General features: G+C 44.8%; 1 protein-coding gene across 1 annotated transcript; it reads right to left on the bottom strand.

Moving 5' to 3' along the window:
- Positions 1-1,950: 1,950 nt before the first annotated feature.
- LOC133615788 (kinesin-like protein KIF16B) lies at positions 1,951-6,133 on the bottom strand. Its single transcript, XM_061974559.1, has 2 exons — positions 5,000-6,133; positions 1,951-2,025 (listed from the first exon to the last, which is right to left on the bottom strand). The coding sequence occupies exons 1-2, from the start codon at positions 6,131-6,133 to the stop codon at positions 1,951-1,953; spliced, it is 1,209 nt and encodes a 402-aa protein (XP_061830543.1).
- Positions 6,134-18,374: the final 12,241 nt, after the last annotated feature.

Below are 18,374 nucleotides of genomic sequence, written 5' to 3'. Positions count from 1 at the left end.
CTGAGGGTGACAATTGACAGCCTAGTGCTGTCCCAAATCTATTACTGTCTTTACTTACATTAATAATGGCAATATTTACCTGCTTCCCGCTTCTTCTTAAAGTTAACCCCTTCCCTTCTGCTATAGGCCAAGATGGTGATAATTAAGGGTGGTTAGGCTCCCATCCATCCATTTTCTACCGCTTATTCCCTTTAGGGTCGCGGGGGGTGCTGGAGCCTATCTCAGCTACAATCGGGCGGAAGGCGGGGTACACCCTGGACAAGTCGCCACCTCATCGCAGGGCCAACACAGATAGACAGACAACATTCACACTCACATTCACACACTAGGGCCAATTTAGTGTTGCCAATCAACCTATCCCCAGGTGCATGTCTTTGGAGGTGGGTGGAAGCCGGAGTACCCGGGGGGAACCCACGCAGTCACGGGGAGAACATGCAAACTCCACACAGAAAGATCCCGAGGCCGGGATTGAACTCACGACTACTCAGGACCTTCGTATTGTGAGGCAGACGCACTAACCCCTCTACCACCGTGCTGCCCCTGGTTAGGCTCCATTAAGTGCAAAATCCTGCTGCCATGATTTCACATGACAGAGATTAGCTTCTTGTATTTTTAATTATTTCCTGTCCCAGCACATTTACTGTTCATTCCACTTCCTGTTTGCCTTTATCTGGCACTTAGGACACATCTGTACCTGGTTGCCAATCAGGATGCATCTTACGACAGCCGTGCCCTGGCTGGATCATATACTTTGCTTGCTTTGCGCTTCATACATGTTTCTTCTTTGTGCACATCTTCGTGTTTTGTGTTACTTGAGTTTTCCCTTCAGAGTCTTGTTCACGAGTGAGGGAAGAGTGGATCGTGAGATCGACAGGCGGATCGGTGCGGCGTCTTCAGTAATGCGGACGCTGTATCGATCCGTTGTGGTGAAGAAGGAGCTGAGCCGGAAGGCAAAGCTCTCAATTTACCGGTCGATCTACGTTCCCATCCTCACCTATGGTCATGAGCTTTGGGTTATGACCGAAAGGACAAGATCACGGGTACAAGCGGCCGAAATGAGTTTCCCCCGCCGGGTGGCGGGGCTCTCCCTTAGAGATAGGGTGAGAAGCTCTGTCATTCGGGGGGAGCTCAAAGTAAAGCCGCTGCTCCTCCACATTGAGAGGAGCCAGATGAGGTGGTTCGGGCATCTGGTCAGGATGCCACCCGAGCGCCTCCCTAAGGAGGTGTTTAGGGCATGTCCGACCGGTAGGAGGCCACGGGGAAGACCCAGGACACGCTGGGAAGACTATCTCTCCCGGCTGGCCTGGGAACGCCTCGGGATCCCCCGGGAGGAGCTGGACGAAGTGGCTGGGGAGAGGGAAGTCTGGGCTTCCCTGCTTAGGCTGCTGCCCCCGCGACCCGACCTCGGATAAGCGGAAGAAGATGGATGGATGGATGGATGGATGGAGTTTTCCCTTATAAAAAGGGCTTCTTTTCTGCACTTGCCTGACGTCTCTGCATCCCGTGGTCCGGACAAACACTGAAACGTAACAGCCGCATTGCATTTTGTCATATGTCTCAGTGTGAACAACTTTCAAGCACTCGAAAGGCTAAGTACAAGTAATGAAGTGCACAACTTGAGACACAACCACAAGGTTTAGCTAAGTCAACATATGTTAAGCCATCTGAAGAAAAATATTGACATTTCTGTTTTGTGTTATGTGTGACAGAGCAAGTTAGTGTAATCTAATCACATTACTCATTGATAATGAATTAATGTTATTTTTAGAACATGGTGTGGGCCGAAAATATTGTAAGTAGTGTGAATATTCCCCAAAATGATATTGCATTGGTGTTTGTTAATGAAAAATGTTTTCGTTAGTGCCCTTTGATGACCTGTTCTACTAAAAAAAAAAAATTGAATCCCAAATTATGAAAATGTCTTGTTTTTTCCATTGTGATGATTAGGGACTATAAAGACGGTTTCTGTGGAGGCTGGTTGCAGACAGTGACGTGGTCTTTGTGGCGGGTGGGGTGGAAAGGATGCTTGAGTCACAAGGCAAAACAGCCGTTATACAATTTCAACACTGTTTTAATATTTCTTCTGAGTCAATAATACATTCTCTTCACCTCAAAAAGCAGAGCTTGTTAAAACTCATAGACAAAATGTGAAAGGTGTGTTTGTTGTCTGCACCTGGAAAAAAAACTAGAGGTGCCTCACCTTGTGTAATGGAAAAATCTCTTTAATGAGACTTCTCTATTCAAGCATCTTTTCAATGCAGGCCACTAATATTCTCATGATTTAGCAGCATAGTGTATGTAAAATTGTTTATTATTCGCAAGCAGAATAATATAACACTTACTTTAAAGGCATAACACGTGTATGTGGTTACCTTTCACATTTTTATAGGGGCGGCATGGCGTAGTGGGTAGAACAACCGTGCCAGAAACCTGAGGGTTGCAGGTTCGCTCCCCGCCTCTTACCATCCAAAAATTGCTGCCATTGGGTCCTTGGGCGGGACACTTCACCCTTTGCCCCCGGTGCCACTCACACCGGCGAATTGAATGATGAATGACAGGTGGTGGTCGGAGGGGCCGTTGGCGCAAATTGCAGCCACGCTTCCGTCAGTCTACCCCAGGGCAGCTGTGGCTATGAAAATAGCTTACACACCACCAGGTGTGAACGAATGATGGGTTCTACATGTAAAGCGACTTTGGGTACTTAGAAAAGCGCTATATAAATCCCAGTTATTATTATTATTATTATTTGAACCTATATACCAATTTCCAGTGCTTGGAAATCAGTATCGGTACTAATTGCTACCAATTTTCTGTACTTTTGTGTGTGTTTATGTGGTAATAATTGTTAATTTGTTTAATAATACATGCCCCTAAAGCTGACCAACACGCCGGATTGTAGTCAGCTGGAGGCGTGTCTTAATGAAATTAAACAATGGATGTCCGCTAACTTCTTGCAACTCAACACTAAGAAAACGGAAATGCTGATTATCGGTCCTGCTAAACACCGACATTTATTTGATAATACCACCTTAACATTTGACAACCAAACAATTACACAAAGCGACTCAGTAAAGAATCTGGGTATTATCTTCGACCCAACTCTCTCCTTTGAGTCACACATTAAGAGTGTTACTAAAACGGCCTTCTTTCATCTCCGTAATATCGCTAAAATTCGTTCCATTTTGTCCACTAGCGACGCTGAGATCATTATTCATGCGTTCGTTACGTCTCGTCTCGATTACTGTAACGTATTATTTTCGGGTCTCCCTATGTCTAGCATTAAAAGATTACAGTTGGTACAAAATGCGGCTGCTAGACTTTTGACAAGAACAAGAAAGTTTGATCATATTACGCCTATACTGGCTCACCTGCACTGGCTTCCTGTGCACTTAAGATGTGACTTTAAGGTTTTACTACTTACGTATAAAATACTACACGGTCTAGCTCCAGCCTATCTTACCGATTGTATTGTACCATATGTCCCGGCAAGAAATCTGCGTTCAAAGAACTCCGGCTTATTAGTGATTCCCAGAGCCCAAAAAAAGTCAGCGGGCTATAGAGCGTTTTCTATTCGGGCTCCAGCACTATGGAATGCCCTCCCGGTAACAATTAGAGATGCTACCTCAGTAGAAACATTTAAGTCCCATCTCAAAACTCATTTGTATACTCTAGCCTTTGAATAGCCCCCCTTTTTTTAGACCAGTTGATCTGCCGTTTCTTTTCTTTTCTCCTCTGCTCCCCCCTATCCCTTGTGGAGGGGAAGACACACAGATCCGGTGGCCATGGATGGGGTGCTGGCTGTCCGGGGTCGGGACCCGGGGTGGACCGCTCGCCTGTATATCGGTTGGGAACATCTCTGCGCTGCTGACCCGTCTCCGCTCGGGATGGTTTCCTGCTGACCCCACTGTGGACAGGACTCTTACTGTTATGCTGGATCCACTATGGACTGGACTCTCACAATATTATGTTAGACCCACTCGACATCCATTGCATTCGGTCTCCCTAGAGGGGGGGGGGGGGTTACCCACATATGCGGTCCTCTCCAAGGTTTCTCATAGTCATTCACATCGACGTCCCACTGGGGTGAGTTTTTCCTTGCCCTTATGTGGGCTATACCGAGGATGTCGTTGTGGCTTGTGCAGCCCTTTGAGACACTTGTGATTTAGGGCTATATAAATAAACATTGATTGATTGATTGAATAATAAAATAAAAAACATTCTTCGACATTTAACACTGAGCTGATCATGATAACTGTGCTGTCCAGTTGTTTACATACACAGTCTCATTTGCAAGTATGCATTTCTTTCAGTTTGTCCTGTGTGTGTTGCAGTAGCCAAAAAGTAGTCTATTGCTATTAAATTGAATGGGCCAGTCTTGCTTTATGATGAGTCCTACAGATTGTTTATACTGTAAGTATTGTACATATTACACCCCTGCTGTTTGATTTTAAGGTGCATCTAAGTAATGGTTTTGATTGCCAAATGCAGTGTAAAATTGCCAATGTTAATCAGGAGCATGTTTATGTAGTATCCAATGTAAATTAGCATTGCGTTAGCTTAAAAATTGGAGCCTTATTTTCAATTGCTTGTCCTCAGGCATTCTTTGTTGGCATTGTGAGAATGAGATATTTTTAAGTGTAAAGCAGCTAGTATTTTCCCATATTGTGTGTCTTCTCGTGACCTCCTTGCTTTTATCTTATGTCCGCTAGTAAATGATAAATAAATGGGTTGTACTTGTATAGCGCTTTTCTACCTTCAAGGTACTCAAAGCACTTTGACACTACTTCCACATTTACCCATTCACACACTCACTCACACACTGATGGAGGGAGCTGCCATGCAAGGTGCTACCAGCACCCATCAGGAGCAAGGGTGAAGTGTCTTGCTCAGGACACAACGGACATGACAAGGTTGGTACTAGGTGGGGGATTGAACCAGGGACCCTCGGGTCGCGCACGGCCACTCTTCCACTGCGCCACGCCGTCCTACTCAACATTGCCAACATGCCTGGCTGTTTATTGGCGCTGCAGCAACACCAACTGGTGAGTTGGCTCAACTCCAGAACACTATGGGTTTCCTCCCATCTGCAGGTCCACTCCTTGGTTAGGGTATAAATCTTTTCCTCATTCTGATGCAGCTCCTCCTCTACCTTCAGTGAGGAAGACAGCTGTTTATGAGAAACCAGTTTGGTTCCTTCTAGTAGATTCTTCAGCCTGGTGACCTCTGCCTGCAGCTCTCTGATCAACTTGACGCTACTGTCTTCATTCACTGTTGGGGAATTCACGATGTTTCGCGCACGGCTAGCGTATCGCAATGTGCTCAAGGTCTCTGCATAGTGCAGATCAGCGGGGGAAATGGTTGCAATCATGGTGGTCTTTGAGTTTCCACCCAGGCTGTCTTTAAGCAGCCATGTCAGCACAGAATCTCTGTATGGGATGAAGATCTTCTGCTTTTTGCTTGTTCGCTCTACCGCACTGAGGTCAGCCAATGCCGAGATGACAGTGCCGAGGGTGACGAGGGATTTGTTAATGTTGGCTCCCTCCTTCAGCCTGACGCCTGAAGTGCGAGTTGCATCAGCCCTCTCGCTGCCAGCCAGGTCGACCAGGTGGATCTTACTCAGCATCTCACATGGCAACTCGGCATCAAACCATGCCTGAGTAAAGTTGATGGTAAAGATGGCGTGTGAGCGACTACTGCAGTCATTCATCCCCGTGCTGGCAGTGATACGTTTGGCATTCCCAACAGCTATCAACTCTTCCATGTTCCTGTAGCTGTGAACCAAGTGCTTAGATAGATGCTCAACATATGGCCCATCCCTCGGGTGTTCTCGAACTCTTAAACCTCCACCATCCGTAGCCATGCTCTTCTTTTGGAGTAGATCATGCACACGTTCATTGTAGATCTCCTTAAAGCTGACTTCTGTACGAAATGAGACATGATGATCGAGCATGCTTCTTTCAGCTATTTTGGAGAACAAGCCTTCACAGATCCTTGGAATTAACCCTTTTTCCTCCGTGTGACCCATCATTGTGTAGGATTTTCCTGATCCAGTTTGTCCATAGGCAAACACACAAGCATTAAATCCCTCACATGCAGCTTTCAAGACATCATGCCCCAAATCATTAAAAATCATTTAGTAAACCCTTCGTTTTGTCTTAAGGGCTCCTGTTTGTCGGCTCACAGAGCTGTTTTGGCCAGTTTCGTATCTGTTTTGAAGAAACAGCTGCATTTCTCTTCTTGTTTGAATTTAGACCTTGCTTGGCGATGCTATGGTTGCGTTGTAAGGGCTGGTCTCCTAAAGCTTTAGTAAAACTTGGCCAAGAACTATTCTGTCTCAGTGGTCCTTTTTACTCAACATATATGTCGTCCAAAAGAACTTGGGAGTGACCAGTGTGTTTTATTCCCTGAGAGGAAGACTGGTCAAGCGCTACAGCATGGAAAATTGGAATATGACCTGTTTTGCCCTCCAAAAAATGTGAGCCAGTGCCGAGTCTGCAACTAGACGTAACGTCTTGTGCAACCCAGGCATCAACATTTTTACTCTGTAGACGGAATTCAGCAGGTACCCATCCCTAGGTGTTCAATCAATGTTTCTGCAAACTTTATGATGGCGACATGCTGACAAACAGAAACGAGCATGCGCCATTTAACCCAGAAAATGAAGGACTGAGCAATCAGAGGCTCGGCCGTGATAGGCTCCAGCTCACCCATGACTTTTTACAGTAACTTGCTTGACTAGACCTAAAATCATTGGTTTGGTGCTAACAATGCACATTTATCAGGGTCGTCCTAATTTGTTGACTGAGAAAAAGCATCGCGTGGACATCGGGGGCGGTACCTCTGGATTGGCAGACCGGGGTGGTGGTTCCTCTCTTTAAGAAGGGGAACCGGAGGGTGTGTTCTAACTATCGTGGGATCACACTCCTCAGCCTTCCCGGTAAGGTCTATTCAGGTGTACTGGAGAGGAGGCTACGCCGGATAGTCGAACCTCGGATTCAGGAGGAACAGTGTGGTTTTCGTCCTGGTCGTGGAACTGTGGACCAGCTCTATACTCTCGGCAGGGTCCTTGAGGGTGCATGGGAGTTTGCCCAACCAGTCTACATGTGTTTTGTGGACTTGGAGAAGGCATTCGACCGTGTCCCTCGGGAAGTCCTGTGGGGAGTGCTCAGAGAGTACGGGGTATCGGACTGTCTGATTGTGGCAGTCCGCTCCCTGTATGATCAGTGCCAGAGCTTGGTCCGCATTGCCGGTAGTAAGTCGGACACGTTTCCAGTGAGGGTTGGACTCCGCCAAGGCTGCCCTTTGTCACCGATTCTGTTCATAACTTTTATGGACAGAATTTCTAGGCGCAGTCAAGGCGTTGAGGGGATCTGGTTTGGTGGCTGCAGGATTAGGTCTCTGCTTTTTGCAGATGATGTGGTCCTGATGGCTTCATCTGGCCAGGATCTTCAGCTCTCACTGGATCGGTTCGCAGCTGAGTGTGAAGCGACTGGGATGAGAATCAGCACCTCCAAGTCCGAGTCCATGGTTCTCGCCCGGAAAAGGGTGGAGTGCCATCTCCGGGTTGGGGAGGAGATCTTGCCCCAAGTGGAGGAGTTCAAGTACCTCGGAGTCTTGTTCACGAGTGGGGGAAGAGTGGATCGTGAGATCGACAGGCGGATCGGTGCGGCGTCTTCAGTAATGCGGACGCTGTATCGATCCGTTGTGGTGAAGAAGGAGCTGAGCCGGAAGGCAAAGCTCTCAATTTACCGGTCGATCTACGTTCCCATCCTCACCTATGGTCATGAGCTTTGGGTTATGACCGAAAGGACAAGATCTCGGGTACAAGCGGCCGAAATGAGTTTCCTCCGCCGGGTGGCGGTGCTCTCCCTTAGAGATAGGGTGAGAAGCTCTGTCATCCGGGAGGAGCTCAAAGTAAAGCCGCTGCTCCTCCACATCGAGAGGAGCCAGATGAGGTGGTTCGGGCATCTGGTCAGGATGCCACCCGAACGCCTCCCTAGGGAGGTGTTTAGGGCACGTCCCACCGGTAGGAGGCCGCGGGGAAGACCCAGGACACGTTGGGAAGACTATGTCTCCCGGCTGGCCTGGGAACGCCTCGGGGTGCCACAGGAAGAGCTGGACGAAGTGGCTGGGGAGAGGGAAGTCTGGGCTTCCCTGCTTAAGCTGCTGCCCCCGCGACCCGACCTCGGATAAGCGGAAGAAGATGGATGGATGGATGGATGGAGAAAAAGAAAGACATGAGTGACATAAGTGTAAAACAGATGTAATTCTTTTATTATACACAGCAGGAACAATACAGTAATAAAAAGTGAGTGCACCCCTCATATTTCAGCAACTGGTTTATATCTGACTCTTAGAGTAGTCATTGTACAGCTTGTAAACCATAATACATTTACTGTCCACTGAAAATAATTGGCGACAAAAGTAGAGCATCTTAAGTCCATGTAAAATCTGTACATGTCGTTTAGTCATGCTCATTGTTTGACTGGACCAACTGAACGTGTGTCATAGATTACAGCTGTTCAAATTTGGTGCTTTGGGTACAATTCTTTCATAGTGTGGCCACAGGATTAAGGCAGTGTTAGATAACAATGGTGCTCACACTAAGTAGCAGAGGTGGGACCAAGTCATTGTTTTGCAAGTCACAAGTAAGTCTCAAGTCTTTGCCCTCAAGTCCGAGTCAAGTCCCGAGTCAAGACAGGCAAGCCCCGAGTCAAGTCCAAAGTCAAGACTGGAAAGTCTCAAGTCAAGTCCTAAGTCCTGCATTTTGAGTTTCGAGTCCTTTCAAGTCCTTTTAACCACAGACTAATATATTAACACAGATTGTGTATGCTTTTCAAATGCTGTACTTATTTATTAAAACAAGTGCATTTTAAATTGCAGGAAAGAAAATTGTGCTGACATTGCACTTTATAATAGCACTATTAACCAGTCATTTTAAACATTAACTCATTCCTTTACAGAACAAACACATTGAAAAATAAAGTGCAAATGTACTTATTTGTACAAAAGTGTTAACATTGAAAAAACATGACATATACGTGAACATAACAAAAAAGTTGTACTTTTTATATGTCAGGGCCCTATGCTGCATTGCATTTGCAAAAGAGCAAATTAGCCAAGAGTCTGTCAGTCATTTGTGCACGATGGGGGCGTAGTATGATGCCACCATGGCTGAAAACTCGCTCCACTGGAGCACTGGAGGCAGGCACTGCCAAGACTCTCATGGCCACTCGGAACAGTGAAGGAAGAGTCTTCATGTTCAATGCCCAGAACAAAAGGGGGGAGAGAGTTGTTTTGGGTTGGTGCACTACTTGTAAGTGTATCTTGTGGTTGGGGACCACTGAGGTAAACAACCAACAGTATGTCAGAAAGCTAGCTAAAACGGTACACATATTCATAATATAGTATACATTTTAACTGACCTTTATTTTACTATTTTTGTCTTTTTTTTAGGTGGCTAAAATACGCGGTGCTGCTGACCGCCGTCTAACGTTACGTGTGATATATTGACTAACGTAACCCTGCTTAAAAAAATCACTGAACAAAAAGTATGAATAAGGTAGTGAACTGCAACAGATTCCCGTGTTTGCAATAACGTTATAACGTTAGCAGTGAGTTTACAGCCTCACTGATTTAACTACACAGCAAATAAAAGTCACGTTACTTAGCCAATAAACGTTATCTTACATTCAAAACTTACCGTTCTTTGTGCAACTTCAAATGCCGGACGAAGTTGGAAGTTGTTGCCTCTCCATCAGTAATTTTGGAACCGCATGTGTTGCATACTGCAAACCGTTTTGTGTTGACCACCTCGTAATTTTTATACCCAAACGAAATTATTTTAGGCATCATTTTTTGTTCACTGGCGTGTGGTTTGGACATGTCTTCTTCGTTGGTTGTCCTGCAATTTGATTGGATGAATGCTGTGTGATGAAAACAAAGTAGATCTAATTTGATTGGCTGTTGTACTGACAGCACACCAGCTGACACACGCAACGCTGATAGACAAGTACACAATGAAAAATACGGAGCGCTCCCGAATAACTTTTTCATCTTTGGGTTTTGGGGAAAGTAGCAAGTCATGTCAAGTCATGTCAATTCAAAAGGCTCAAGTCCAAGTGAAGTCACAAGTCATTGATGTTAAAGTCTAAGTCGAGTTGCAAGTCTTTTTACATTTTGTCAAGTCGAGTCTAAAGTCATCAAATTCATGACTCGAGTCTGACTCGAGTCCAAGTCATGTGACTCGAGTCCACACCTCTGCTAAGTAGTCATACTTGCTGAATATGTTCACTGTGAAGTGTATTCACTTGTGTTACCGTATCTTTCGGAGTATAAATCGCACCGGAGTATAAGTCGCACCTGCCGAAAATGCATAATAAAGAAGGAAAAAACATGTAAATCGCACTGGAGCCCGGCCAAACTATGAAAAAAACTGCGACTTATAGTCCGAAAAATACGGTACTAGCTACTTGGGCAATACTGGTGGTGTGTTGACAGTAAATCTATGCTGCTTCACAAGCTGTACACTGACTACTCTAAGTTACACCAATGTTTCATGTAGTATATAGTAGTGTCCTTTGATAAAAAAATAAAATAAAATGGCTGCTGAAATGGGACAGGTGTTGTCACTTTTGTGAGATACTTGATGTATCAAATGTAGTAAATACAAACCCTGTTTCCATATGAGTTGGGAAATTGTGTTAGATGTAAATATAAACGGAATACAATGATTTGCAAATCCTTTTCAACCCATATTCAATTGAATGCACTACAAAGACAAGATATTTGATGTTCAAACTCATAAACTTTTTTTTTTTTTTTGCAAATAATAATTAACTTAGAATTTCATGGCTGCAACACGTGCCAAAGTAGTTGGGAAAGGGCATGTTCACCACTGTGTTACATGGCCTTTCCTTTTAACAACACTCAGTAAACGTTTGGGATCTGAGGAGACACATTTTTTAAGCTTCTCAGGTGGAATTCTTTCCCATTCTTGCTTGATGTACAGTCCGGGGGCCTCTGTTGTGGTATTTTAGGCTTCATAATGCGCCACACATTTTCAATGGGAGACAGGTCTGGACTACAGGCAGGCCGGTCTAGTACCCGCACTCTTTTACTATGAAGCCACGTTGATGTAACACGTGGCTTTGCATTCTCTTGCTGAAATAAGCAGGGGCGTCCATGGTAACGTTGCTTGGATGGCAACATATGTTGCTCCAAAACCTGTATGAGCATTAATGGCGCCTTCACAGATGTGTAAGTTACCCATGTCTTGGGCACTAATACACCCCCATACCATCACAGATGCTGGCTTTTCAACTTTGCGCCTATAACAATCCGGATGGTTCTTTTCCTCTTTGGTCCGGAGGACACGACGTCCACAAATTCCAAAAACAATTTGAAATGTGGACTCGTCAGACCACAGAACACTTTTCCACTTTGTATCAGTCCATCTTAGATGAGCTCAGGCCCAGCGAAGCCGACGGCGTTTCTGGGTGTTGTTGATAAACGGTTTTCGCCTTGCATAGGAGAGTTTTAACTTGCACTTACAGATGTAGCGACCAACTCTAGTTACTGACAGTGGGTTTCTGAAGTGTTCCTGAGCCCATGTGGTGATATCCTTTACACACTGATGTCGCTTGTTGATGCAGTACAGCCTGAAGGATCGAAGGTCACAGGCTTAGCTGCTTACGTGCAGTGATTTCTCCAGATTCTCTGAACCCTTTGATGATATTACGGACCGTAGATGGTGAAATCCCTAAATTCCTTCCAATAGCTGGTTGAGAAAGGTTTTTCTTAAACTGTTCAACAATTTGCTCACGCATTTGTGAATGACTGAGCATTTCATGGAATCTACTTTTATACCCAATCATGGCACCCACCTGTTCCCAATTGGCCTGTTCACCTGTGAGTGTTTGATGAGCATTCCTCAACTTTATCAGTATTTATTGCCACCTTTCCCAACTTCTTTGTCACGTGTTGCTGGCATCAAATTATAAAGTTAATGATTATTTGTTTTTTTTTATCAGTTTGAACATCAAATATGTTGTCTTTGTAGCATATTCAACTGAATATGGGTTGAAAATGATTTGCAAATCATCGTATTCCGTTTATATTTACATCTAACACAATTTCCCAACTCATATGGAAACGGGGTTTGTAAATCAACAACTAAGGAAATACTAAACTAAACATAACATGATCCAGGCAACAGATCATCACATCTTGTCAACAAAAGACAGCACCCAGAGCCTTCAGGATCTCCGGGCGGATCTCATCCATCCCCAGCTTTTTAACTACCTTGGCAACCTCAGCCCCAGAAATAAGAGAGCCCACCACAGATCCCCCAGGCACTGTTTCCTCTTTCTTTAAGAGTACTTTTGTTGTCAATTTTGACTACATAGACAATAAATCTTCCTTCCTGCCATGCTTTTATTTTGAAACTTACTTTGCATTTAACAGGATGTCTGTAATGCTTACTGCCGTGTAATGTGACAGTAGTTATGTTGCTGTCGCGATAATGACAAAGTTAAGAATACTACATCACATGTCGACATAAACGGACACAATTTTCATTAAAAAAAAAATCACCTTTGGCTCTCAAAACCACTTAAGTGGCACTTGCACAGCAAGAACACGGTAGTCCAGGACTTGAGTTGGTAAGTGGTGGGTAACTACTACTGTGTTTGTAGGATCCCTTGGACCACAGACCTTAGTCAAACATAGCCTTGTGTGTGCGCTGACCAATCACCATGGTAACAGAAGTTCTTTAAGTGATACAGTAGGGTACAATGACAGACCAAGTCAAAAAGAAGAAAAAGAAGTGGATGATATTCATTGAATTAAAAAAAGAAGTCATCAAAAACATGACCGTGTGTGTCGCCAGCTTGTTGAAGAAATTTTAACGCATAACTGCTAGTCCGCACCATATTGAAGCAGCATGAGTGTAATGCCAGCTACGAATGTTAAAATATTATCTACAAACCCCGTTTCCATATGAGTTGGGAAATTGTGTTAGATGTAAATATAAACGGAATACAATGATTTGCAAATCCTTTTCAACCCATATTCAGTTGAATGCACTACAAAGACAAGATATTTGATGTTCAAACTCATACACGTTATTTTCTTTTGCAAATAATCCATCCATCCATCTTCTTCCGCTTATCCGAGGTCGGGTCGCGGGGGCAGCAGCCTAAGCAGGGAAGCCCAGACTTCCCTCTCCCCAGCCACTTCGTCCAGCTCCTCCCGGGGGATCCCGAGGCGTTCCCAGGCCAGCCGGGAGACATAGTCTTCCCAACGTGTCCTGGGTCTTCCTCGTGGCCTCCTACTGGTCGGACATGCCCTAAACACCTCCCTAGGGAGGCGCTCGGGTGGCATCCTGACCAGATGCCCGAACCACCTCATCTGGCTCCTCTCGATGTGGAGGAGCAGCGGCTTTACTTTGAGCTCCCCCCGGATGACAGAGCTTCTCACCCTATCTCTAAGGGAGAGCCCCGCCACCCGGCGGAGGAAACTCATTTCGGCCGCTTGTACCCGTGATCTTGTCCTTTCGGTCATAACCCAAAGCTCATGACCATAGGTGAGGATGGGAACGTAGATCGACCGGTAAATTGAGAGCTTTGCCTTCCGGCTCAGCTCCTTCTTCACCACAACGGATCGATACAGCGTCCGCATTACTGAAGACGCCGCACCGATCCGCCTGTCGATCTCACGATCCACTCTTCCCTCACTCGTGAACAAGACTCCGAGGTACTTGAACTCCTCCACTTGGGGCAAGATCTCCTCCCCAACCCGGAGATGGCACTCCACCCTTTTCCGGGCGAGAACCATGGACTCGGACTTGGAGGTGCTGATTCTCATTTTTTGCAAATAATAATTAACTTAAAATTTCATGGCTGCAACACGCGCCAAAGTAGTTGGGAAAGGGCATGTTCACCACTGTGTTACATGGCCTTTCCTTTTAACAACACTCAGTAAATGTTTGGGAACTGAGGAGACACATTTTTTAAGCTTCTCAGGTGGAATTCTTTCCCATTCTTGCTTGATGTACAGCTTAAGTTGTTCAACAGTCCGGGGGTCTTCGTTGTGGTATTTTAGGCTTCATAATGCGCCACACATTTTCAATGGGAGACAGGTCTGGACTACAGGCAGGCCAGTCTAGTACCCGCACTCTTTTACTATGAAGCCACGTTGATGTAACACGTGGCTTGGCATTGTCTTGCTGAAATAAGCAGGGGCGTCCATGGTAACGTTGCTTGGATGGCAACATATGTTGCTCCAAAACCTGTATGTACCTTTCAGCATTAATGGCGCCTTCACAGATGTGTAAGTTACCCATGCCTTGGGCACGAATACACCCCCATACCATCACAGATGCTGGCTTTTCAACTTTGCGCCTAAAACAATCCGGATGGTTCTTTTTCTCTTTGGTCCGGAGGACACGACGTCCACAGTTTCCAAAAACAATTTGAAATGTGGACTCGTCAGACCACAGAACACTTTTCCACTTTGTATCAGTCCATCTTAGATGAGCTCAGGCCCAGCGAAGCCGGCGGCGTTTCTGGGTGTTGTTGATAAACGGTTTTCGCCTTGCATAGGAGAGTTTTAACTTGCACTTACAGATGTAGCGACCAACTGTAGTTACTGACAGTGGGTTTCTGAAGTGTTCCTGAGCCCATGTGGTGATATCCTTTACACGCTTGTTGATGCAATACAGCCTGAGGGATCGAAGGTCACGGGCTTAGCTGCTTACGTGGAGTGATTTCTCCAGATTCTCTGAACCTTTTGATGATATTACGGACCGTAGATGGTGAAATCCCTAAATTCCTTGCAATAGTTAGTTGAGAAAAGTTTTCTTAAACTGTTCAACAATTTGCTCACGCATTTGTTGACAAAGTGGTGACCTTGTTTGTGAATGACTGGAATCTACTTTTATACCCAATCATGGCACCCACCTGTTCCCAATTAGCCTGTTCACCTGTGGGATGTTCCAAATAAGTGTTTGATGAGCATTCCTCAACTTTATCAGTATTTATTGCCACCTTTCCCAACTTCTTTGTCACGTGTTGCTGGCATCAAATTCTAAAGTGAATGATTATTTGCAAAAAAAAAAAATGTTTATCAGTTTGAACATCAAATATGTTGTCTTTGTAGCATATTCAACTGAATATGGGTTGAAAAGGATTTGCAAATCATTGTATTCCGTTTATATTTACATCTAACACAATTTCCCAACTCATATGGAAACAGTGTTTGTAAATGGCATACATTTATCCATGAAAATATAGAGAAGCTGCTGATGGTGTGTTTCACGGAGAAGCAGCTGGAAGGAGATACCGTTGAAGTCCACTCACTAAGGTAAATACTGTATATTATTATTACATTATTTCATAAAACTACTGTAGTTCTTTTACATTCTATTGTATGAGTGGTCAAAAAGTCCACCAGGAACATGCCAAGGGACATGTAACCAAATATTAACATTGCTGTATGTATACTTTTGACCCAGCAGATTTGCTCACATTTTCAGTAGACCCATAATAAATTAATATAAGAACCAAACTTCATGAATGTACAGGTAAAAGCCAGTAAATAAGAATATTTTGAAAAACTTGATTTATTTCAGTAATTGCATTCAAAAGGTGTAACTTGTACATTATATTTATTCATTGCACACAGACTGATGCATTCAAATGTTTATTTCATTTAATTTTGATGATTTGAAGTGGCAACAAATGAAAATCCAAAATTCCGTGTGTCACAAAATTAGAATATTACTTAAGGCTAATACAAAAAAGGGATTTTTAGAAATGTTGGCCAACTGAAAAGTATGAAAATGAAAAATATGAGCATGTACAATACTCAATACTTGGTTGGAGCTCCTTTTGCCTCAATTACTGCGTTAATGCGGCGTGGCATGGAGTCCATGAGTTTCTGGCACTGCTCAGGTGTTATGAGAGCCCAGGTTGCTCTGATAGTGGCCTTCAACTCTTCTGCGTTTTTGGGTCTGGCATTCTGCATCTTCCTTTTCACAATACCCCACAGATTTTCTATGGGGCTAAGGTCAGGGGAGTTGGCGGGCCAATTTAGAACAGAAATACCATGGTCCGTCAACCAGGCACGGGTAGATTTTGCGCTGTTTGCAGGCGCCAAGTCCTGTTGGAACTTGAAATCTCCATCTCCATAGAGCAGGTCAGCAGCAGGAAGCATGAAGTGCTCTAAAACTTGCTGGTAGACGGCTGCGTTGACCCTGGATCTCAGGAAACAGAGTGGACCGACACCAGCAGATGACATGGCACCCCAAACCATCACTGATGGTGGAAACTTTACACTAGACTTCAGGCAACGTGGATCCTGTGCCTCTCCTGTCTTCCTCCAGACTCTGGGACCTCGATTTCCAAAGGAAATGCAAAATTTGCATGGTTGGGTGATGGTTTGGGGTGCCATGTCATCTGCTGGTGTCGGTCCACTCTGTTTCCTGAGATCCAGGGTCAACGCAGCCGTCTACCAGCAAGTTTTAGAGCACTTCATGCTTCCTGCTGCTGACCTGCTCTATGGAGATGGAGATTTCAAGTTCCAACAGGACTTGGCGCCTGCACACAGCGCAAAATCTACCCGTGCCTGGTTTACGGACCATGGTATTTCTGTTCTAAATTGGCCCGCCAACTCCCCTGACCTTAGCCCCATAGAAAATCTGTGGGGTATTGTGAAAAGGAAGATGCAGAATGCCAGACCCAAAAACGCAGAAGAGTTGAAGGCCACTATCAGAGCAACCTGGGCTCTCATAACACCTGAGCAGTGTCAGAAACTCATCGACTCCATGCCACGCCGCATTAACGCAGTAATTGAGGCAAAAGGAGCTCCAACCAAGTATTGAGTATTGTACATGCTCATATTTTTCATTGTCATACTTTTCAGTTGGCCAACATTTCTAAAAATCCCTTTTTTGTATTAGCCTTAAGTAATATTCTAATTTTGTGACACACGGAATTTTGGATTTTCATTTGTTGCCACTTCAAATCATCAAAATTAAATGAAAGAAACATTTGAATGCATCAGTCTGTGTGCAATGAATAAATATAATGTACAAGTTACACCTTTTGAATGCAATTACTGAAATAAATCAAGTTTTTCAAAATATTCTAATTTACTGGCTTTTACCTGTATTTTGTCACCAACAAGTATGTGCTCCAATCACTCTATCACAAAAAAATAAGAGTTGTAGAAATGATTGGAAACTCAAGACAGCCATGACATGATGTTCTTTACAAGTGTATGTCAACTTTTGACCACAACTGTATGTCAATAAAAAGTTAGTTACTTTGCATGCAATCCGCTTTCGTCCCCCAAGCCGAATTTTTTAAGCCCAATGCCGCCTCCCCAGTCAACAAGTTTGGACACCCCTGGCCTTTAGTTTCCAGTAATGATATAGCAATTGTCAAGTAACACAAACACAAAAATCAGTTTCAGAGAAGCCACAGAACCGTTAAAGTTCAGACGCACACACGTTTACTCTTCACACAACTTAAATGTTAAAACTCATTTGTATACTCTAGCCTTTAAATAGCCCCCCTGTTGGACCAGTTGATCTGCCGTTTCTTTTCTTTTCTCCTCTGCTCCCCTTTTCCTTGAGGGGGTGGGGGGGGGGGGGGGGGGGGGGGGCACAGGTCCGGTGGCCACGGATGAAGTGCTGGCTGTCCAGAGTCGGGACCCGGGGTGGACCGCTCGCCTGTGCATCGGCTGGGAACATCTCTACGCTGCTGACCCGTCTCCGCTCGGGATGGTGTCCTGCTGGCCCCACTATGGACTGGACTCTTACTATTATGTTGGATCCACTATGGACTGGACTCTCACAATATTATGTCAGACCCACTCGACATCCATTGCTTTCGGTCTCCCCTAGAGGGGGGGGGGGTTACCCACATATGCGGTCCTCTCCAAGGTTTCTCATAGTCATTCACATCGACGTCCCACTGGGGTGAGTTTTTCCTTGCCCGTATGTGGGCTTTGTACCGAGGATGTCATTGTGGCTTGTGCAGCCCTTTGAGACACTTGTGATTTAGGGCTATATAAATAAAGATTGATTGAAATGTTCTCATAAGCGTGACGGTAAAGAGGCTGGATGGTCAGAGGTTTCAAATACATTTTTGTCTATGTCGGCATTTAGAGCAGCGTCAATAAAGTGTTAATATCAAGATAAGCTGATTTTTTTTAACGTGCAGCTGAGATAGGCTCCAGCCCACCCCCCCCCCCGACCCCGTAAGGGACAAGCGGTAGGAAATGGATGGATCTAAATGAGTGCTTCTCAAACTTTTTGCATAAAGTACCACCTCAGACAATACTTGGCTTTCCAAAAACCACCATAAATA

This window comes from Nerophis lumbriciformis, linkage group LG15, assembly GCF_033978685.3.
Source record: "Nerophis lumbriciformis linkage group LG15, RoL_Nlum_v2.1, whole genome shotgun sequence".
Taxonomy (NCBI): domain Eukaryota; kingdom Metazoa; phylum Chordata; class Actinopteri; order Syngnathiformes; family Syngnathidae; genus Nerophis; species Nerophis lumbriciformis.
Note: the sequence above shows the minus strand (reverse complement) of the source record. Positions and strands in the feature narration are given on the sequence as shown.